Source organism: Stenella coeruleoalba (genome assembly GCF_951394435.1).
Source record: "Stenella coeruleoalba genome assembly, chromosome: 1".
Classification (NCBI taxonomy): domain Eukaryota; kingdom Metazoa; phylum Chordata; class Mammalia; order Artiodactyla; family Delphinidae; genus Stenella; species Stenella coeruleoalba.
In genome coordinates, this window is record NC_137169.1 from 28,299,546 (window position 1) to 28,324,347 (window position 24,802).

At 39.9% G+C, this 24,802-nt stretch overlaps 1 protein-coding gene across 2 annotated transcripts in view; it reads right to left on the minus strand.

The window, feature by feature from the left end:
• PSMB2 (proteasome 20S subunit beta 2) overlaps positions 1 to 15,332 on the minus strand; it is a 37,624-nt gene extending 22,292 nt beyond the window's left edge. Inside the window, exons 1-3 of one of the 2 annotated variants that reach the window (XM_079924624.1) lie at positions 11,324 to 11,587; positions 10,613 to 10,735; positions 7,625 to 7,695 (exon numbers count right to left, since the gene is read on the minus strand). In XM_079924624.1, coding sequence (XP_079780750.1) covers positions 7,625 to 7,695; positions 10,613 to 10,724 — 183 coding nt within the window. In that variant the 5' untranslated portion in view covers positions 10,725 to 10,735; positions 11,324 to 11,587. Of the gene's footprint in view, positions 1 to 7,624; positions 7,696 to 10,612; positions 10,736 to 11,323; positions 11,588 to 15,129 lie in introns of those variants that run through there. The other variant, XM_079924623.1, reaches the window with a different exon arrangement.
• Positions 15,333 to 24,802: the final 9,470 nt, after the last annotated feature.

The following is a 24,802-nucleotide window of genomic DNA, read 5'->3' on the forward strand; positions in this document are numbered from 1 at the left end:
CAAACACACTCAAATTCAGGCCAGAGTGCTGAGACGAGTCACGTCTGGAAATGACTGATACCTGAAATTCTCTCCTTTATATTCTTTCCCTTTCACTGAAAAAAATAAATTCAAGTCAGGTTATGGTCCTGACATCAGATCTTTTTTTTTTTTTAAATTGAAGTATAGTTTTGATTTACAAGATTGTATTCATTTCAGGTATACAGCAAAGTGATTCAGCTATATATATTTTTTTTTCAGAGTTTTTCATCATAGGTTATTACAAGATCTTGAATATAGTTCCCTGTGTTCCTTACCTGTTCTATGTAGAGTAGTTTATGTCTGTTAATCCCATACTTCTAATTTAACCCCCACTCGTCCCCTTCTCCTTTGGTAACCATAGTTTGTTTTCTAAGTCTGTGAGTCTGTTTCTATTTTGTATATAGGTTCATTTGTATTATTTTTTTAGATTCCACATATAAATGATATCATAAAATATTTGTCTTTCTCCACCTGACTTACTTCACTTAATATGATATTCTCTAGGTCCATCATTGTTGCTGTGAATGGCATTATTTCATTGTTTTTTTACGGTTGAGTAATATTCCACTGTGTATATATACCACATCTTCTTAAACCAGTTGTCTATTGATGGGCACTTGGACTGTTTCCATGTTTTGGCTGTTGTAAATAGTGCTGCTATGAACATCGAGGTACATGTATCTTTTCGAATTAGAGCTTTTGTCTTTTCTGGAAATATGCCCAGGAGTGGGATTGCTGGATCATATGGCAACTCTATTTTTAATTTTTTAAGGAACCTCCATAGTGTTTTCCATAGTGTCTGCACCAATTTACATTCCCACCAACAGTGTACAAGGGTTCCCTTTTCTCCACACGCTCTCCAGCATTTATTATTTGTAGACTTTTTGATGATAGCCATTCTGACTGGTGTGAGGTAATACCTCATTATAGTTTTGATTTGCATTTCTCTAATAATTAACAATGTTGAGGGCTGCCCTGGTGGCACAGTAGTTGAGAATCTGCCTGCCAATGCAGGGGACACAGGTTCAAGCCCTGGTCTGGGAAGATCCCACATGCCGAGGAGCAAGTAAGCCCGTGCACCACAACTACTGAGCCTGTGCTCTAGAGCCCGCGAACCACAACTACTGAGCCCGTGTGCTGCAACTACTGAAGCACGTGTGCCCAGAGCCTGTGCTCCACAACAAGAGAAGCCACCACAATGAGAAGCCCATGCACCACAAAAAAGAATAGCCCCCGCTCGCCTCAATTAGAGAAGCCCGTCCGCAGCAACAAAGACCCAACACAGCCAAAATTAAATAAATACAATAAAGAAATTTATAACAAACAAACAAACGAAAAAACAATGTTGAGCATCTTTTCATGTGCCTGTTGGTCATCTGTATGTCTTCTCTGGAGAAATGTCTATTTAAGCCTTCTGGCCACTTTTTAATTGGGTTGTTTGTTTTTGTGATATTGAGTTTTATGAGCTGTTAGTATATTTTCGCTATTAACCCCTTGTCAGTAGCATCATTTGTAAATATTTTCTCCCATTCCGTACTTTGTCTTTTTGTTTTGTTGATGGTTTCCTTCACTGTGCAAACGCTTTTAAGTTTGATTAGGTCCCATTTCTTTATTTTTGCTTTTATTTCTTTTGCCTTGGGAGACTGACCTAAGAAAATATTGCCACAATTTATGTCCAAGAATGTTTTGCTTATGTTCTCTTACAGGAGTTTTATGGTGGCATGTCCTGTATTTAGGTCTTTAAACCATTTTGAGTTTATTTTTGTACGTGGTGAGAGGGAGTGTTCTAATTTCACTGATGTACATGTAACTGTCCAGCTTTCCCAATACCACTTGCTAAAGATTGTCTTTTCTCCATTGTATATTCTTGCCTCCTTTGTCATTGATTAATTGACCATAGGTATGTGGGTTTATTTCTGGCTCTCTATTCTGTTCCATTGATCTATATGTCTGTTTTTGTGCCAATACCACGTTGTTTTGATTACTGTAGCTTTGTAGTATTTGACATCAGATCTTTAAATCGTGCTATTTGGGAGCTGGAAGAAACCATAAAAATTACCCATATGCTTTTTCTCCCAAGGTTTTTCATCTAGCTCATGGGAGAGCTAGTGCTATACCTCCTGCAGCAGGGATCTTTCAATTATACTAGTTTTCAAACTTCAGTAGGAAAGGGACAGAGAAGTCACTTTTTCAAATAAAATCTTACATGGAATTCCTATATATAAAATAGATAAAAGTTGGGAATGCTCTGGTGGTCCAGTGGTTAGGACTCGGTGTTTTCACTGCCAGAGGCTGGGTTCAATACATGGCCAGGGAACTAAGATCCCACAAGTCATGCGGCATGGCCAAACAAGAAAAAAACAAAGCAAAAAAATTAAAATAGATAAAAATTGAGCTGATTTATATGAAACAGAGCTAAAGTTTCATTACACTGGTCTGCCTTGGTGAGTTTCCTGAGGCAGCTTCATGTCATAAAGTTTGAAAACCACCATACCAGGCTGGATGATATTTTTCCAACATTATTTCTATTGTTTGCTTGCTAAACATTTACAGGTATAGCCCCATAAGAAGATAAATTACCAAAGGCTCATCAAGCACTTCAGAAAAGGTTCTCTGAAAACACTTTGGCCAGTGAATAGCAGTATAGTAAAGCCCTGAAGATTACACACCATGGAGGCCAGGATTCTACCCTAAGTCTTGTCACAAACTCTGCGTTCCCCAAGTATATCAAATCCGGCTGGTTCATCTCTCAGTTCCCACATACGTAAAACGGAGATCTCCATGGATAATAACAGATAATTTTAGGGCATTCATATGGACTACACCAAATGTGCCACATAATTCATTTCAAGCAAGAAATAGCTCCATAATTCATCACTCTCCCTTCTGTAGTCCATTAATCAAACCATAAGAAGTTAAACAAGCATCATGCAAACTATGCCTGTAAGTCATTACAAATTTTTCAAAATAATCCTGTTAAAAATCTAGCAGTTCCTTAATGATGGAGTCATTTATTAAATACTTATTATTTTTCAGGGAGTTACCATTCACTCATTCAAAATATATTTTATTAAATTTATTAAACCAATGGCATATATAATTTGCCACAACTGATCACTCCTTCCTTCTTAACAGATGAAGAAAGTGAGGCTCAGGAAACATAAGTAACTTATTCAAGATTACACAAGCTAGTACATACCAGAGAAGAGACCAGAACTTTGGTATATCTGACTCCAAAATCCATGCTCAAAGAAGCCTCATAAGCATTTAAGATTGCGGGAAAGGGCTTCCCTGGTGGCGCAGTGGTTGAGAGTCCACCTGCCGGTGCAGGGGACACGGGTTCGTGCCCCGGTCCGGGAAGATCCCACATGCTGTGGAGCAGCTAGGCCCGTGAGCCATGGCCGCTGAGCCTGCGCGTCCGGAGCCTGTGCTCCGCGACGGGAAAGGCCACAACAGTGAGAGGCCCACATACCGCAAAAAAAAAAAAAAAAAGATTGGGGGGAAAAAAATATTTGAGACTGGGGAGTCAAACCTATAGCAAAATCCTAATAAGCCCTTTCTCGTTCATTGGGGTCTAACCAGGAGCAGACCAACTTAATTGTACACATGCGTCTAAATAAAAACTAAAACGAAGGCTCTTGATTTTTTCCTCCAATCTGTGTGTCTTTTTCATCTTCTCCTGCTGATTTCTTATCTTTAATTCTTACACGAAGAAGTAACACCTATTCATTAAGAATACTTTAATAAAATTCCATTCCAGTGTATAAATGCACAATAACATTTTCAATGGTATATGTGGACCTAACTGGATGACACTTATTCAGCAAACATTTATTGAACACCTACCATGGGCACATATTTATACCTTAACTGTATAATCCTATGTGGAAATCTTGACTTTTTAGTAGAACTGAACATTTCATGCCTCCCCAAATGAACAAGCACACTTGTACGTTAGTCCAGTAACTAATAAAGGAGACAGTATGAAAGAGTATGGTATTTGAAGTTAAGAGTCTTACTTCAGCCTTTTATAGATGATATATGTGCCTCTGGTATACTTGGACACATAAGAGAAATATTTAACCCTTCTATTAACCAGTCTTAGCATCTCTGTAAGCAAAATGGGACTAACTCATCTTATGGTATCATAAGAAGCATTAAATAAGGTCCCATATATGGTTATCTAGGATAGCACTGTCCAAGAAAACTTTCTATGATGATGAAAATGCTCTATACCTGTAATGTCCATTATGGTAGCCATTAGCCACATGTGGCTATTGAGCACTTGAAATGTGGCTAATGTGACTGAGGAACCAAAGTTTTTTAAAGAAACAAAAATTTATTTCTCTTTCAAAGTCCAGGAGACTCTCACCTAGGAACTGAATTTTAAATTAAATTGAAATAAAATTTTTTATTGAAACATAGTTGATTTACAATATTATATTAGTTTCAAGTATCTAACACAGGGATTCAATATTTTTATATATTATACTCCATTTAAAGTTATTACAAAATAATGGCTATACTTCCCTGTGCTGTACAATATATCCTTGTCGCTCATTTATTTTATACATAGTAGTCTGTCTCTTAATCCCATACTTCTATCTTGCCTCTCCTCTCTTCCCTCTCCCCACTGGTAAGCACTAGTTTGTTCTCTGTATCTGTGAATCTGTTTCTGTTTTGTTATATACATTTGTTTTATTTTTTAGATTCCACATATAAATGATAAGAGTACTTGTCTTTCTCTGACTTATTTCACTAAGTTTAGTACCCTCTGGGTCCATCCACATTGTTGCAAATGGCAGAATTTCATTCTTTTTTATGGCTGAGTAATATTCCATTTTATATATATATATATATATATATATATATATATACACACACACACACACACACACACACACACACACATATGCCATCTTTTTTATCCATTCATCTATTGATAATTTTAATTATTTTAAATTTAATTAGCCACATATGACTATTGGCTACCATACTGGACTGCGTCAATCTAGAAAAAAGCCTAGCACATAATAGATGGTCAATGTTGGTTTATTTCTATTTTCCTTATCAATATCAGTATCCCACTCTTTACCAGCAAATCAGTTCAACTAAAATAGCACAACAATCTCCGATAGGAAAATAACTTATAGCTATTAAATTGCTTCTTTGACCAAACAGTAAGAGCAGCATAAAAACAAAAGTGAATTTATTAATTAGGTCTATGTGCCATACACTGTGCTAACAACTTCGCATGATTACCTCATTTAATCTTTATAAACTCTATGAAGTAGGTGCCATTATCTTATAAGTAGGGAAATTAAGCTTAGAATTTGTCCAAAGACACATAGCTAGCAAGTCAGTGGGCAGATTTAAACCCAGGCAATGTAATTCCAGACACTGTGTTTAACCAACAAGCTAAACCACCTACATCTTAAAGAACCAATTTACAAACAATTGGCAAACAGCACAGTACACAGCAAACCGGAAATCAAACAATTTGAGCTACAGACACAAAGTTACACATGCTAACTGGCTGACTTAAAGTTAAGTCTCATGTGCCAACTGGTGTGACTATACAAATGTACCAAATCTAGTGACTTTTTAGTTATTAGGAAGACTGAAAAACTACCATCACCTCTCTCCCCATAATAAAATGACTGAAATATGAATTAGTATTTTAGAACTAACAATCTATTTTGACTGGAGGGTGGGGGAGCAGGGATTGGACCTAGAAGCACAAGGCAGAAGTAATCAATATTTACAAGAGCCCCATGTCACTGTCTACAAGGGATATTTATTTGTTAAGACATCAAACATTTCTGCTGGGAGATTAACCGGATTCACTACATTTGCATGAAGCACATTGCCACTCTTATCTCAATTCTAAAAGAAGCTTAACTCACTTATGTCTGTAGCATTTAAGACAAGTGTTTATTGTGCCCAAAGCTGGAATTCTTATTCCAATTCTGCCTGACAAGTCAGAGGAATATTTTACACAACAAGCCACAGCACACTCTTTACTGAATACCACAGGAAATTCTAAGTGGCAGGAAAGGTCATATGTGATTCATTTTCCTCTCTGGTGGAGAAATGAACAAAAAAGGCCACTGACCTTTCACCCAGATCAAAACAATGCATGTAAATTTGTCTCCTCTCCCCTACCCATCATGTTTCTAGCTTCTCTTCAAACTTCATAATCCTTCATATTGCACAAACCCCTTGGTCAAAGACAGAAAAAGAGATCCTATTTATTGAAGATAACTAATGAGAACCTACTGTATAGTTCAGGGAACTTGACTCAATGCTCTGTGGTGACCTAAATGGGAAGGAAATCCAAAAAAGAGGGGATATATGTATATGTATAGCTGATTCACTTTGCTGTACATTAGAAACTACAACAACATTGTAAAGCAACTATACTCCAATAAAAATTAATTAATTTAAAAAAGAGATTCTATTTATTGAGTTCTCAGTTCAGCATTATTAGGCACTAGAAAATAAACTGCTTTAAAGATCTGTAAAAAATAACTAAAATAAACCAAAAGCCTGTACTTGTTTTGATTTCTGTCATAACTCAGCTTAATCAAGTCCAGATGGAAAAAAAAAACAACAAACTATGTTCTATAAACATTACTGAAAAACCAAGGAGCTGTCAAGGCAGAGCAGGCAAGTAATTATGGCACCATTAGTGTAGCTTTTGCCTGACCTGCTGTGTGACCTGCAGCTAATCCCTTTGCCACTTTATGCTTTTCATTCCGTATCACTGATAGAGAATTAACTGCTATATATCTCAGCGGACTAGTGAGTAGATTAAATTATTAAGCAAAATGCTTTGGGCAAAAGTCACATGAATGTTAAATATTATGATTTACAAGCATTCATTTTCCTAGCACTCCTGCAGGGTTAGGAAGTTATCTCGATTTCATAGATGAGTAAACAGGCACAGGGGGTAAGGTCACATGGTAAAGCTCCGTTTACAAAGTCCCTGTGGGAAGGGAATACACACCTTTAGCAATCATACGAACATTCTTAGCACATCCTATACAATCTTTAATACAGTCAAGGCTTTTTTTCCCCTTTCTTTCTTTCTTTTTTCATTCAATCCTTAACTTAATTTTGCATCTTTTAACATGCTGTCAATGGAACAGTGACAGCTCTAAGGTAACAACAAGGCCAGAATAAGTGAGAAAGAATAATTCTGTGTGCATAGGCAAGAAGAGTCATTGAAAGACACAGTTAATCTCAAAATGAAATTTGCATTATTATTTTTAAGGTTTTATCTCTACTACCGAGTAATTCAACCATGGAAATAAGAAACATGGTTTGCTATGAAAACACTGAAAAAAAATTAAAAGGCCATCACAGGGCCTTCCTGTTGGTGTACCCCATCCAAATTCTCTGCAATGTATATTCACCCTCTGGGCTTTAATTAGCAACTATGCAGAAAGAAAAAACAAATCCAACAAGACTGAAAAATAACAAGTAGCAATGGTAAGGGCTCACGAAGGCCAAATAGGGCAAAAATACTACTCGTGTGTAACAGGAACAGAAAAGAAGCACAGATTTCTCTGCTCCTAAGGCTGCTTGCTATATTGCTTACCCGACTCCGAAGATAGTCAGCCAGGTTTCGGCGAGTGAAATTAGCTGCTGCTGTGGGAGACAATTCATAACCTGGTATGAAAGATAAATAATCATATTTAAAGTGAAGCAGAAGGAATATCAGTACCCAAATCCTTCCACTACTCCTGTTCTTACAGCCTACCACCCTCTGGACATTCAGAGAATACACCGAATAAAGAGTGCAATCATACTTCTTGTCAACGGCTGTGAAATAGCTAGTTAGTACTGGCAGTAATTACTGTTCATAAAACAGAACCAAGGTAATTATTCTACAGTGAGATCAAATTCATAGCCTTGCTCAAGCTATTCCTTCATCAACAGACTGTGGTTTCCTCTGTAGAAGGAAAGAGGTACAAATACACAGGTGTTGGAAAAAAAGAAAGAGGTCTTGAGATGACAATTTTTAAAATTTATATAAAAAGGGATATCGGGAAAAGAGAGGCTGGAAATTAGGATAGCCTCAGAGACATACTTTATAAGGTTTTCTTTTCTTTAAAAAAAAAGACATTTTATTAAGAAGTGTAATATTTTCAAAAGTACAAGCCACAGGGAAAAAATGTTTCTATCACTATCTACAATATTTTAAAAATAGAGGATCTCGGGCTTCCCTGGTGGCACAGTGGTTGAGGGTCCGCCTGCCGATGCAGGGGACACGGGTTCATGCCCCAGTCCGGGAAGATCCCACATGCCGCAGAGCGGCTAGGCCCGTGAGCCATGGCCAGTGAGCCTGCGCATCCGGAGCCTGTGCTCTGCCATGGGAGAGGCCACAACAGTGAGAGGCCCGCGTACCGCAAAAAAAAAAAAAAAAAAAATAGAGGATCTCCAGCATAAAACCTCTAAATAAAGTTGTAATGCCAGCAAAAGTACAGCCCAGAGGAATGGCGTCAGGTGTGCATTAACAATGCACTCACTTTGGGAATTAATTCCCCAGTAAAATGGGGCTAGTGCCAAAAGACACAAGAATGACCCACAATTCAGTAGACCCACACAGAATATGCCAGTTTGGAAAGAGAGCATGTGGTTATTTCCTACAACATTCCAAACACCAGTGTCACAGCAGGTAAGATGTAGATTAAAATTCTAACAAATATTTATACAACAGCTACTATGTTTCAGGGTCTATGCTAGGTGCTTTCACATACATTACTGAATTTCATCCTTATAAAAAGTCTACTAGTACATGTTAAACTATGATGGAAGCAATTCTGAATAAGCAGGAATGCTTTTCAATTCTCTACCTAACCCTCTATAAACAGTACTAAGGATTTGACAATTATCTTAAAGACAGAAAAGTCTGATGCCTGATCATCTGCATATAGATTTTTCTTTATTTCCCTTATTTTGGCTTAGTTCTTAAATTTTAATATGCATAAGAGTTACTGTGTAAGGATACATGCACAAAACTATACTTGACAGGTAACTTAAGGGTTTTTTTTTTTGGCTGCACCACACAGCATATGGGATCTTAGTTCCCCGACCAGGGATCGAACCCACGCTCCCTGCATTGGAAGCGTGGAGTCTTAACCACTGGACCACCAGGGAAGTCCCCCGCTTAAGGGGTTTAGTCATATACAATTTTTAGTATATGACTTACCTTAATTTTAGTCACATACAATTTTTGTTTTATGCACTGACTTTAGACCCTGACAGCTACGTAACAGAACCTCTCTTGTTTATTCCTCCTCCCTCTCCTGGGACAGGACAGTGAAGTATTGCTCTACTGACTGTACTTCAGAAACACTGGCATCCTTCGCAGGCCATGCAAGCAATAAGTAGAGTCGTTAAAAAATAATTATTAAACTATTCTAAACTTGCTTAAACCTAAACACCATGTACTTTAGGTTCCTGAATGGCAGGAACTGAACCATATTCATCTTTGAATTCTCTGTGGTACTAGGCAGAGTGCTTAACATAGATGAGGCCCTCAAAAATATTTACAGAATTTAATGCATGATGCTAAGTCTGCTGCCTAAAAAACTATACAAATAGATCATATCTAGTCATTTTACACATACAATTATATTCAAATTAAGCTCCTTCACAGTGCCACATTATAGCAGTGCTGTGTATAACAGCATTATTGCACTGTGAAGTAAGTAACTGGAAGGAAGGTTCTTTCTGCTGGAGCATCACTATACACTTCCCTGGATCAGAGGGCTAGTGGCTAGTATTATTTCACAGGGAGGCTTTCCCAGTGGATAAGAGTTCATTAGCCGCAGAGAGAGCTCACAAAATATCTCACAAAAATCCTAATTACCTCCCCAGACAAGAACCTACCAGAGAGGCAAGGCAGAACCTTTTTATGACACAGTAAATCTCCTACAATTACACAGAGTTTAAATTTTGTTTAAAAACAAATATGCATTTTCATACATATTATTCATTAATATTATTATAATACCATTTTATTTGTTTGCTTGTTTGGTTTTTGGCCATACCACACGGCTTGCACGATCTTAATTCCTCGACCAGGGATTGAACCCGTGCCCCCTGCAATGGAAGCATGGAGCCCTAACCACTGGACCGTCAGGGAATTCCCAATAATACCATTTTAGAGATAAGGAAAATAAAGGTTCAGAGAGGATAAGTGATTTGTCACATTAAAAAAAATAGTAAAACCAAGTTTAACTTAGGTCTTTTAGGTCTGAGATTTCAGATATACTTTAGCTCAAATCACATTCTCTAACACTTAAAAAGTCTGATATTAACATGCTCATTTTTCAAGATGGTATTAGTTTTATCCCCCAAGTATTAGTGTTGTAATGGTTCTCTTTTCTGCTCTGGGATTTTTGTAGAAAATCTTTAGGATCAGAAGGAGGATCTAGCTAAGGCTTCAAAAATAAGAAGACTCAAATAAAAATAAGACCACATTGGTTTGCTCATGTATAGAACTGCCAGTAGAGAATATTCTCTTTCAATACAAATTTAAAGACAAACCCACCAAAGCCATTTTCTAAGTATTACCCACCATTTCGCATCTTATAGAGCTGCACGTTTTTCTGAATATATTCTGCAAACTGTACAGTGTCTCCAGCCTCTCCAACACATAGGAGTAAGATTTTTTCACTCATCTTAAACATCTTGTCATGATCTGCTCAAAGAAAAAACACACACTGTTAGAAACTGCCTGATCAGAAATTTATTCTTATTACATAGGCAACCATAAACAGGTTTAACAATTACTATACTGAACAATTTTATGAATCACTGTTTTTAGAAGACTTTAATGGGCAACTGTATCAATTACTCTCACTCTGCATGTTAAATTCATCTGCATATTTTATTAATATCAATTTCAGCTGGAGAATATATGTAAAAGCTGATAACTGAAAATATACATAAAAACATCAAGGCACTTGAAATACAATGAACAACAATTAAAGAAACTGAAGGAATCAAGCCAATAATGGCCATTATCTTTAGGCTCATGATTACAAAGCCCTGAAATGTCTCCACAAATACAAATGTTAACTATAACATATACACATACAAAAACATATATGAAAACTACCGGTGCTACAATTAAGGAACCATGTCAAGAAAGAACAAAAAATCAACTGAGAATATAAATCACCATAGAAAGTAAACCAACTCCATTTCCAAAGCAAAGAGAAAGTTAAAATGAATGCCAAAGCAAAAATTCTAACAAATATTGTAATACTAAGCTATTTAAAAATACCTCAAAAATCCCAATGCTCTAATCTTATCTAACTGAACCAGACTCATTCAGATTAAACAGATAAATAAATATTCAGATAGCAATTAATGCCCAAGGAAGAAAACTCCATATTCAGTCTGTAGCTTCAGAAAAAGGCTAAATCTCCCTATCTTACTCTCACTTTCACTTTTCGTTTTTCAAATAGTGCTGAATAATCTTCCCTGGGAGACATGCTTCCTGTTTGAAAGCTTCTGAAATGTCAAAATCTCTTAATAGGATTTTAAAAACAGAATGCTACAGTTAAGTACTTTACAAGTGTTTGAGAGTTGTAGATACCAGTAATTTGGTTTCCTAGACTTTGCGGGGGGGGGGGGGGGGGGGGGGGGGGGACCACATAAAATGTGCCTGTAGATAGTATCAAATTGCCTTGAAACTCCTAAATAAACACACTTTTATTTGTTATAGGCTACAGGAGACTTAAAGACTATTAATTTGCAAAACTGTTTATGAAAGAGAAAAATTCACTTATAAATATATTATCTATGCAAAGAAAAAAAACCAAAAGAGAATTAGATGCCACTGGCATCTGAGTTCTTGCCAGTGGCAAAAGTACAGGCAATTTTTATTTCCTTCATTATGCTTATGAGTATTTCCTAAAATGTCTATACTTAATATGCATCATCTTTGTAAGAAAATATTACTTAATAAGTTTATTATCATAATGAGAAAAAAAGCTGTTCTTATTTCAGGGGGGTGGGGGGAGCTTGTTTACAAAGAATTTATGTTACAATTAGAAGAAATGCTAAATTTTGAGACAGTAAACTGTTCAATTTTGAAATGAACTTAATTCAAGGCCAAAAGTGTTTTTTAAACATCTATTGTGTGGCCAGTGATTGGTGAAGGGGGATATAAAAAAAAAAAAGTGATAGATGCTAATTACTCCTTGAGTTATGCAGGAAATAGCCTATGTAGCTCTAGGAAATTTCTGATCCTTGACAAAGAACTTAAAAGATCCACATACATGATACAAACGGACAACAAAATAAGCAACATGAGTGTACAATACTCTAGACTGGAACCCAATAGACCTTGGTTATAATCTGGGTTCAGCACTCTGAACTCGGGCAAATTATTTGCCCTTTCTAAGCCAGTTTCCAAGTGTGTAATATGGTAATACTATCACTTACACCTGCCTAACTCATAGGTGGGGAAAACTGTACATGTACAATATTACCATACTCAGTGTGAGACAATGTAGTTCAGATTATACATGTTACAGGAATTCAGAAAAAAGAGCAATCTGTGTGGGCTGAGGTACTGTAATTTAAAAGCAATTCTATACAAGCCAGAAGAGAAATGAAATGTGGCATATAACCAAACTGAAGAATTGTGCCATTTTAATAAGCAAGCAATCTCTGGGAAATATCTCCTCTATAGTATCAAAATATCTTACAAAGTGACAAACCAAAAAACTGATTGGAAGTATCACTCTCATTTTATACCTGGAGAAAAATGAATCTCAAAAGGTTATTCATTTTCAGCATTCTTGCCTACTCTACACAGTTCCTTCATGAAAAGAAAGGTAGGAAAAAGTCCTCATGCTACTCCAAAGCTTCTACCATAAACTTTTTTTTTTTTTTTTTTCCCGGTAACCGGGCCTCTCACTGTTGTGGCCTCTCCCGTTGAGGAGCACAGGCTCCGGACACGCAGGCTCAGCGGCCATGGCTCACGGGTCTAGCTAGCCACTCCGCGGCATGTGGGATCTTCCCGGACCGGGGCACGAACCCATGTCCCCTGCATCGGCAGGCGGACTCTCAACCACTGCACCACCAGGGTAGCCCCATAAACATTTTTATATCGTAAAACACTATAGGGAAAATCAGAGCTGAGTACAGTTATTTCCAACCATTTTCAAGAACTAGCTCAAATTCATCTTTCTTCTATAGACCACAGTGATTTCTTTTCTCTGAATACCATAAGGATTTACTTTTGAAACCACTGATTTAAAAATTAACCTAATACTTACTAGTGATACTTCTTTCATCATATAAAATCATCTTGTAGTATTTATTTCCTGTTTTTTTAATGTCTTAGATACCTTTATGGATTATACCCAATACACTGCATACCCTATAACACCTAGAAGTACTGTGTATGTAGGTAGGCTTAAAACACATTTTATTTTTCAAAATGATTTCATACTCATTAATGTGATGAAACAACACCTATAAACGTACTGACTTTGTTATAGCTCTATCTAGACACTACTTCACGCTAAACTCACTTGCATGTCAAAGGTCTTACTATTCAAAATAATGGACAGATTTACCCTCAAAAAAACAAATTGACTCTTTTGGAAAACATGGTTTACAAATAAAACTTCTACAAACTAATCATGGAATTTCATAATTTGACTTGAGGAACAATCCATACCATAAATGTTTTAAAATTTAATAATTTTTCTTTCTTTAAGCCCAAAATGAACTGTTATCTGCTCTCAAAGCTTTCCCTAGTCTCTACAACTAGAATCTCTTCTTCCTCTGGAGTACCTAAAAACAACTCTGCTTCCTCTGCACTACCTGAGAAGCTTGATTGTACTTTTCATATGCAGCATCATTTTCTAGCTTGTGTCATAATTATCTGTACTAATATCTGAATCCCTTATTAAACTGTAACTTCTAAGATAAGGACAACATCTTATTCTTCTTTGCATCCCTTTAGCACCTAGCACTGTAATGGACACATAGGTGCCCAAAACCTATTTATCAAATGAACATTAAATCATCTGAGCCAAAGTATAATACTCTTTTAACAGCAGTATGCCTATGATCAATCACGAAAACCCACTCTTCAATTCCACAGATCAGCAACCAAAATCTTTTTTAAATTATTTATTGAGTACTGACTGTAGGGAGACAGTATAGTATAGCAGTTATGGCAAAAGATATGGAGTCAAACTGCATAGGTTTGAACCTGGGTTCTGCCACTTGTGGCCTTAGGCAAGTTTCTTAACCTCTATGCCTCAGAACTGTCATCTGTAAAGTGGCAATGTAATAGCACCCATTTCAAAAGGGTAAATGAATTAATGTAAATTGCTTAAAATAATACATACATAAGTGCTTAGTATGTTTACTACTAAGTATTTGTCATGGTGTTAAACATTTGCACAAAACTTTTTCACTCAATCCTCCCAACAAGCTTTTGAGGTTGGTATTACTAATCCGATTTAGCAGATGAGGAAATCTGAGCACTGAGAAAAAACTTGTACAAAGTCATAAAGCAAGTAAGTGACAGGGCTCCAGTTTCCTAACTCCCCTAGCTACATAAATGTAAGGAAAACTAGGCAGCCAGTGCCCTGGAAAAGAAGGATCAGAGCTAAGACTCGGGAAGATACAGGCCGCGGAAGGCAAATGCCAGGTTTCTAGCCCCACAGTCTCTCACTCTCCCCAAGATCCCACCTTATGCTGCCAGCAAACTGACGTCATCAGCCCGACAACAGGAAATTTATCAGAGATTAGGGGATCTAGGAATCCTGGAGCCAGGCTGGCGCTTAGACACTTAAAAACTTAATTCCCTTAAGCAACTCTCGCCCAGCAAGCATTCAGCAAAAGCCAGAGAAGAGTACTGACCCAGGAGCCCTGGGAGGAGCGAAAGTCAAGGCCCTAAATTTGTCTTCCTATTTCCTAATTCTAAAACTAAGCAAGTGCAGACCAGGGCAGTCGGGGTTCCACCTCCCAGACCTCCCTGGTACTCACCCAACCGCCCCCCCACGAACTCCTCCCGGCTGCCCCTATACCCAGGCCCGGGCCTCCCATGTTTCCTCTCACCGTCCTTCATCTGGACAATATTGCTAGCGGCCACCCGGTCGGAGGCGACAAGTACATAGTCAGGGCCCTGGATGCCGATGAGGTACTCCATGGTGGCAGGAGGCCGGGGACTGCAGGTTCGATGGAGCCCGGGACTGGCGGGCTTCTCGACCTCACCGGTGAGACAGCACAACCGAGCAAAGATCCGCGCGACACAGACCTCGCTAGCGTCCCGGCCAACGGCGCTCTTGGATGACGTACAACTGTCGCGAGAGTTTGGAAAGTGGGCGTGTGTGAAAAATCTTTCCTCGCCTCTTGGCCCTGGCCAGGTCTCTTGCAATCCCGGCAGTACAGACCACTTCACTTATGTAATGCCTAGTTTCTTTATTTATAACTGAGAGTTTAACACTCGCTTGAGGAGGGAGTCATGCACTATATATAAAGTGCCGAGCACACGTGTGTGCCAAAAGGCATGCGTCTCTGGATGGCCGTTTTCCTTCGGTACTCGGTAAAATATCGCCAGAAACCCCTTACCTGCAAGCTAGTAGGAAAAATACAAACGTGAAAGGACCCCTTTTTACATGTTTCATAAAAGTAAAATATGAATGCGTTAAAGATCTAAGCATGAAGACTAAAATCGTAAAAGATCTTTTTATGATGTTCCAACCTCAAATTGTATGTAGTTGCTACCTCTGGTAACGGTAATTTGAAGGGAGCACTTTCACTTTTTATTTTGTACACATCCGTATTATTTGAATGTTTCACAGTGCTCACGTATTACTCATATTTTAATAGGAAAAAGCACAGCCATCCCTTTATATGTTGCAGCCATTCCGGGGAAAGCTGATATATTCCATGATTAGTTTCTGCCATTTGAATGGTTTCACAATTGAGCCTTCATACTAGCCATACTAGCTGCCTCAGAAATGGAAAACCGGTTGCAATTGTATCTCCAGACACAACCGTGCAATTCACTTGCTTCTGCAGAAATGTGTAGTCCTTACTCCCTTCTGAATGTTTCTTCCAGCTCTCTGCCCATGAAGGAACACAGAGCCTGAGGAGTTTGGGGCAGCCCATCTATCACGGGATGATGCCAGAGGCAAGTGAGGTCATTAAGTCAAGCATTCCACTATGAACACAGATGCATCCATCATCCTAGAAAGATCCTTTTTTAAACACCACTGGGAAAGAAGTCTCTCAAGCCTCTCTCCCTTTCTCTTTCCCTTTCTCTGTCATTTTGCTTGCGTTTTACAATTGCAAAAATTACATAGTTATACTATACACACACACACAAAAATAATACAAAAGCAAAGAGTGAAATATTTCTCCTCCCACTCGAGGTAACTACTCAGCAAATGTCTGTATCCTTCCAGACTTTTTTCCTTTGTATATACCAATATTCATTCATTCATTCATAAAGACTGCAGAATTCTGAATTGGAAAATCTAATTTTTAAAAAGGACCCAAGTTGGGCTTCCCTGGTGGCGCAGTGGTTGGGAGTCCGCCTGCCGATGCAGGGGACACGGGTTCGTGCCCCGGTCCGGGAAGATCCCACATGCCGTGGAGTGCCTAGGCCTGTGAGCCATGGCCGCTGAGCCTGCGTGTCCGGAGCCTGTGCTCCGCAACGGGAGAGGCCACAACAGTGAGAGGCCCACATACCGCAAAAAAAAAAAAAAAAAAAAAAAAAGGACCCAAGTATCTTTTAAACCGGCTCTTTCCTCCTCCTCCCCAGGATTCTTGAAATCCCCTCTAGCTAAGTCAAACTAAAGATTCTCTAACTTCTCATTAATATAAAAGAAAGTAGATTTTCAAGACATAACTTGTTCTATTTTACTAAGAATTAGGGAGAATCCCTCCTTCAATTAAAGTCTTAGAATAACCAAATCTTAGATTAGAAAAAGTGTCTGTGGAGGTTCCAGAAACAGCATGATGTAGTCAGTTTTTCTGTAAAGGGCCAGATAGTAAATATTTTGGGCTTTGTAGGCCATAAGGTATCTGCCACAACTACTCAATGATGCCATTGTAGTGCAAAAGCAGCCATAGCCAATATATAAATCAGTGAACATGCAATGTTCCAATAAAACTTTATTTACAAAAACAGGTGAGGGGGAGAGGTGGGTTTGGCTCATGCAACATAGTTTTCAGACCCCTGAAGTAGTGGGAGACCTGTAAATCAACAAATAACTCTGGTCCCAGCTCCACCTCTTCCAACCTTGGTGCAAAATTCATTGAGCCTCGGTTTCCTTATTTGTAAAAGGGACATTTAGGAGAGAGATTTGCTTTGTATTTCTCTTGAGATGGGAAGGAGTTGCAGGTTTGGTTGGCTCCATGAGTATAAGAAATCATATCCTGCTCCTACATGAACCCTGGGAAGTTTAGCAGGACCATAAGGAAGAATGACCACATTGTACCTAGGGAATGTGGCCATACTACGGGAGGCTACCAGCCTTGCCAAGACTCCCAAGCTTGACATGGAAGCATCAGCACACCCCATACTCAAAAGACTCTGTGAGCTTAGATAGTAAGGTTGGGACAAAGATAGACTGGAGATCAGTGGCCCACCCCTAAATATTCAGAGATGTTAATGTATCAGATACTGTTGATGCCCTGCCCATAACCTTTTTACCTATTTATGGTAGCTGCCATCCCCTAGCTGCTGTAAATCTTCATTAATAAAAACTCACAGCTTTGCCTTTCTTCAGAGAATTTCCCTTAACCACATGAGAAGCATCTTCGCCTGCGAGGCTATGCACCTATTCCCACTCCCCAGCCATTGACTGACTGACACAGGGATAAAAGGTCAATTCCCTTAACTTAAAGTGGGATATAATTTGTCCTCCAGAGTTTCCCTGTGGATCAGTCTAAAGCTAAGCTCCAGCCAAGATCACATTCTTGCTTAGCTTTATTCCCTGCCCTATCTTGCTTCTGTTACTCCCCTTCTCCTACTACAGAAGCTAAAAGGAATTCTTTAGCAGATATTAATGTTAACAAGCTGCTGTGTCTAAAGTCCTTAGGCAAGAATCTCTTATAGAACAGAAAAACAAAATTATGGAGAAGGTCACATATCACATCATAGGTACACAAAATCTGGCCCCCAACTTCATATTTTACATCAATTAACATCACAGAGAAATGGAACAATTTACATCTAAGCTAAAAGAAAACACAGCCTGGCTATCTAAGGTAGACTCAAGGAGTTGTTTGAACATGTTTTCTTGGTAAAGCCTGAGAAATCTTGGATCACATTTCTCCAGTGACTTCAAAATTCCTTTTATGAGTTTTGGCTGAGTGAAAATCAAAAGGGAAAACAGAATTTAAAAGTTCCCACATTATTATGAAAAGACTGATTGTTTTCTGAGGTGATGGTATCAAGCAAGAATCTGTTTCAAACCTGTCTAATCAATAAATGAGAGTTCTATACCCTTGGTAACAAATCACCAGAATGGTTTTTTTAATCAATCAATATTGATGTATCAATTACCTAATGCACATGTTTTTGCAAGCCACTCAGTGACAACTCCTTATCTCTAAAAGTCAGCCAATCAAGATTTGACTGATTCCAATGAACATACTTCTGAATGCCAACTAATGAACAGACTCACCCAAGTAACCACACTTATTAGGATTATGTCAACCCCCTCATGCCTCTGAAAATCCACCCATCTCTGAATTCCATGCTTTCCCAAAACTCTAAGATCAGCAGTCTGCTCTTCTTGGAGAAACTAAGCCTGATCAGCATGTACTTAAGTAAGCAATACATTAAGCTTTGTATTTTTTGTTTTAGATATTGATTGGTGGTCTCATCTATCGACATGTGGAGGGTCTCTAGCTTTGAGTGGGTCCAGAACAAGAAAGTGCTCTTCAGCAGTGTCAAGCTACAATATAAGCAGCCTGGCTACTTGGGCCATTTGCTCTCAGTTGACTGCATGTTACTAGAGTTGTCTTTGGTAAAGAAATATGCCATCTGGAACTTCTGTTAATCCACAGTGGGAGAGTTGTAGCTCAGACCTCTATGATTCTAGAGCAAGGGCATACCATCTTGGTAGAAGTGTCTGATCATAGGACATCAAATGACCATATAGTTAGAACTTCTCGTTATGACCTGAGTTCTATCTAACCCCCCAGATTATAAGGTGAAGTGGGCCCAGCAGTAATACATCATGAAATGAAAGTGATACTTCTAGGATCACGTCTGAGCAGGTCCAGAGATCGCAAGTAAACTGCAAAAATAGTTGGCAGGGATAATTGATCCTAATCATCATGAGGAGATAGGGCTGCTGCTACATAATGAGGGCACAGAGGAATATGTTTAGCACTCAGGTGATCTACTGGGGCATCTCTTGGTACTCCTATGCCCAGTTGAACTATAAGTGGGCAATTATAGCAACCATGGCCTGGTAAGAGTCTGGTGACCAGGAGACCAGACACCTTAGAAATGAGAGTATGGACGTGTATCAAATTATCACATTATACACCTTAGACTTAAACAGTATTATATGTCAATTATATCTCAATGAAGCTGGAGGGAAAAAGAAATTAGGATGTGGGTCAACTTACCAGGTAAGCCAAAGGGGAGGGAGATCTAAAATGAGTGGTGGTGGGACTTCCCTGGTAGCACAGTGGTTAAGAACCTGCCTGCCAATGCAGGGGTCATGGGCTCACGCCCTGGTCCGGGAAGATCCCACATGCTGCCTAGCAACTAAGCCTGTGCGCCACAACTACTGAGCCTGCACTCTAGGGCCCGTGAGCCACAACTACTGAAGCCAGCGTGCCTGGAGCCATGCTCCGCAACAAGAGAAGCTACTGCAATGAGAAGCCTGTGCACGGCAACGAAGAGTAGCCCCCGCTCGCCGCAACTAGAGAAAGCCCGCGCACAGCAATGAAGACCCAACACAGCCCCCAAAAATAATAATAATAAATTATTTTAAATTTTTAATAATAATAAAAAATAAAATGAGTGATGGTAGAGGGAGATGATGAGTGTCAGTTACAGCTCATGGACCAAATGCAGCAACAGGGGCTATCGTTCATTCCACTAACCCTCCTCTTGTAAGTTTCCTCAGATTTGTGACCAACCAGGGTCCTGGAGAAGCTATGCCTGGACAGAGTGAAATTAATATGAGAAAAAAGTGGAGCTGACTGGGGCAAGGGATGGACTATAGAGGCTTTATTAGGGTAAACATCCCCCAGGTATGTTGGTTAATAACAACTCACAGCTGCTGTATTAATTTGCTTGGGCTACCATACAAAATATTACGGCCTGGGTGGCTTAAACAACATAAATTTATTTTCTCACTTCTGGAAGCTAATAAGTCCAAGATCAAGGTGCCAACACGGTTCAGTTCCTGGTGAGAGCTCTTTTCCAGGGTTACAGATGACTGACTTCTCACTGTCTCCTTACATGGCCTTTCCTTTGTGTGGAGAGAGAGAGAATCTTCCTTTTCTCTTCTTATAAGACCTCTCAGCCCATCATGAAGGCAAACATTCATGACCTAATCTAACCCTAATTACCTCCGTGCAAAGGTTCTGTCTCCAAGTATAATCACATTGGGGGTTAGGGCTTTAACATATGAATTTTGTGGGGGACACAAACATTCAGCCCAGAACAGCTGCCCTCTCTTCTAGAGAACTGTCTTCCCCTCACTCGGGAGGCTGCATCGCACCTTGAGCAATAACTCATTGACACAGGGATACAAAAGACTGGCTCTTTTGCCTCAATGGGTAACTAATTCTGAGTTCTATTTTGTGCTCCAGCGCTTTCTTGTAGAATCAGCTGAGACCACATTCTTTCCAGCTCTTTACTCTCTGTACCATCCTGCTTCTCTCACACCCTCTCTCCAGAAATCACTCCCCGAATAAGTCACTTGAACAAGAATCCCTGTCTCAGACTCTGCTTCTAGGAAACCTAATCCAAGCCACGGTACATTGCTCAGAATTTTTGTGTGGTCTTAGGGAGAGGGAGAGTCCCCAAAAACATTTCTGAAATTGAATTTCTTATTAACCAGGGTGAGTGAGGGCTCACGTGATATTTATCTAATGTAGAAAAATGCACCGCTTCTTACGTGTGACAGTTGTAGGGTAAAATTCACACCCATTACAGGTGTATATCTCTTGTCCTGTGGTTGCACCACACCCCTTCCAGCAGATGAATTTATTCTGAACAAGGTACATCCTTCCATTACCAGATGCAAGTCAGCACTTTTAAAACAATCCACAATGTGATAGGAAACTGTCTCTTAATAGCAAGGCACCATCTACCAGAACCATGCTTAACTGAATGACTGTCCCCCTCTTCAGTCTTCCATGTTTCCTGTTTCATTTGCTTCTGCCAGTCAGAGCCCATTCCCTTGGTACATTCTGACTGACCTTCAGTGACTATAGCTTCCCTTTTGGCCCTACCTTTGCCTCATAGGTTGGTCGCGATATTCAGCCACTGATATTCATTAGTTATCCTTGGCTTCACCTCTCAGTGATGCCCTTGCCTCCTTGATTACATCTGGTATATGCTCCCTGCCCCTCTGGAACGGGCCCTGATACTCCCAAGGTTCTGGGCTTATCGGGCCCACTCTGTATAAACCACTCTCTTACACATTCAAGTCCCATTCTTCTCAGCCTTGGTGGTACCTCTGAGGTTGTCCACCCCAGATGGATAAATAGGTCATTTAAACAGTTCATTTTTTGTCATCCATATTTTATTGATGATTAGACACTTGAAATCATAAGCAGCATTTCTAAATCCTCGTCCTTTTCTACAAGGCACCTTTCTATATCACATCTTTGGCCTTCATGGTATCTACTTTTACTTCAGCCTGGATGTTCATCTCTCCTCATCACATTTCTGTTTAGCACCTTCTGCATCAGGTCAGGAAGATTTCTTCCAAACACACGTTTCCATAAAATGGTCTCTATGCTTTTACCACTGAAGTTTGTCACGTTCCAGAAAACTCAATTCCTCCAACTTGGATAGACAGTGCAAATAGTGGTTAAAAGCTTATATTTAGAAATAAAACAAACCCAAGTTTCAGTCCTGGCTCTACCACTTACTAGCTGGATCATCTTGACCAAGATGTTCAACTTTTTTGAGTCTTAATTTCATTACCTATAAAATGGGGAATGAACGTGATAGTACTTACCTCAGAGAGCTGTTGTGAGGATGAAATGAGATAAAACAAAGTGTTTAGCCTAGTGTCTGGCATACAGTATGCATTTAATAAATGATATCATTATTACGTATTCACCATCTTCAAAGTTAGCTGTTCAAGTCCCAGAGCTGTCTGGTAGTTATGCAAATGGCCAATCAATGCATAGTAAGAACTATCCATCAGGGCTTCCCTGGTGGCGCAGTGGTTGAGAGTCCGCCTGCCGATGCAGGGGACGCGGGTTCGTGCCCCGGTCCGGGAAGATCCCACATGCCGCGGAGCGGCTGGGCCTGTGAGCCATGGCCGCTGAGCCTGTGCATCCGGAGCCTGTGCTCCGCAACGGGAGAGGCCACAACAGTGAGAGGGCCGCGTACCGTAAAAAAAAAAAAAAAAAAACTATCCATCAGAGCCATTCACCACTGTGGGAGGTGGATGTACCAAGGATATACCAGAAGGAAGTTCGTTACAGGAGAGGTTAGGCCAGAGGGGAGTCAGTCCAGACAGAATGCAGGGTACCAACCAAAGCATAGAAGGCAGAAGGCAGCCCAACCAAGCCTCAACTGGAGAGGAAGGGCAGGGGAGAAGGCCAGGGATGAATGAGGGTATGTTTGGGGTAAACAGAGAAAGATTAAAGTACAAATGGGTGAACTGCACGGATTTGGAATGAAAACCCCAAAAAGCAATGTCCTTCCTGGGCAAGGTACCCTGAGGTGATAGAAGCAATCTTAGAGAAAAAGATGCAGGACAGATAAGAACCTTCTCAAATTTCAAATTCTCTTTCCTGCTTCCCCACTACTGACCTGGGAAAAAGAAGTTTCGCTTTCAGTGAGAAGGCTTTGGGATGGAGCCAGTCCTAGGGAAGAGGTTAAATTAAAAATAAGGAACCTGGGGACTGGACAAACTCTATGAATACATCTTGTGCTCCAGGCCTTAGCTTCTCCATCAGGAAAGAAAGAATTTTTCCTGGAAAATCTCCCATACCTCCCCATCCCTGGGTTGTGTGATTGGCCTAAAACACAAACACCAGGGCTGGCTGGTGTTTTCAGAAGCAGGCTGCAGCATCCTGGAAGCTGTCAGACAAATGACACCTTTCTCTTCCTTGCATTACCCCCAGGGACCAAAGTGGTCACATCTGCTGATGGCCAAAAACACAACTCTTCTTTTAGGTCCCACAGGAGCTGACGCAGCCCCAGTAGAATTGAAGTGGTCCATAATCAGAGACCTGTTGCTGTCTTGTACTGTCTGAAACTGACAGCACCAAGCATGTCCCTGACACATAATTTCCATTTACCACCTATAACTGTTTTAACCTCTTGCCCAGAGGCAGGGGAAAGGACCTGATGACTTTTAGAGAATTCCAGTGACCCAAGAAGCCTGTAATCATTAAATACAGTGATTCTGGGATCCTTTAGGAAAAGTCATAGAGGACTTATGAGAATTCTGCATAAACATCAGAAGTATCATTTGTGTCATCTGATTTTTCGTCCCCAAGGAGATTAAACAGAACCAGGAAGCCTGGTGTATCTCCTCCCAGGGCTTGGAAAAATAAAGGAATTCAGGACCATGTTAAGCTCTGCCTTACCTGTCCCCCTCCCATTCTCATCCCAAATCCATCTTCCACCTGGAGCCCACCCCTAACTATCCCATCACCCACTCAGGCTCTGAGTCAATGAAAGTTGATGAGCTCTCTTGATTAGGGCCCTTTAACCTACTGGTTCCTGCTCCAAAGCACCCGCTTCTGTATTCCTGCTCTCTGATATATCTAGGGCTTTGGACTGTGGAGACAAGAGTAAGACACAAATATGCCCTGACTCCAGCCACCCAGAACTGATGTTTGAATTGTTGAGACTCTGGGCTAAAAGCCCTTCCTGAGCCTGGTCCTCCTTCCTGCTCATCTTCTGAAAGCATTTGCTGCCCTGATGCTTCTCCTGCCCTGAGGAAGTATGGCAGGCCAACTTGCTGCTGGTACCTGCCACACTGTAGCATAACACAAACACTAATGGCAGAAATAATCACAGTGACAACGGCTTGGTCTACACGCAGAAGGTACTTGTCCTCTCCCCAGGAGCCTCTTGGCCTAGGGCTCAACTGTGATGATGTAGCTGGCCCCTGGCCCACACTGTCATAGTCACACACTGAATGGTTGACATTATCATTACTGTCAGCACCATTCTTGATTAACTATTCATTTATTCCTGTGAAACACATTTGCTGAGGACAAACTGCCTGCCAGGTACTGTGCAAGATTCTAAAGGAGTTACAAACACGAACAGTTTCAAGAAGGAGGCACCAGAGAAGAGAGAGATCAACAAATAATTCCAATATAGGATTGTACAGATTGCTGTTGTAGGTGGATGGATTCTCGGTGCCTAGAAAAACGATTGGCCATAGTGAGTGCTCAATAAATATGTTTCAATGAAGAATAAATAAATGAGTGAATGGATTGATTGATTAATTAATTAACTGGTTAAGAACATGGAGTCTAGATTCAGAGTGCCTGGGTCTGAATACCAACTCTGTGTGGTTTGGGACAGGTTACTTGACTTCTCTATGCC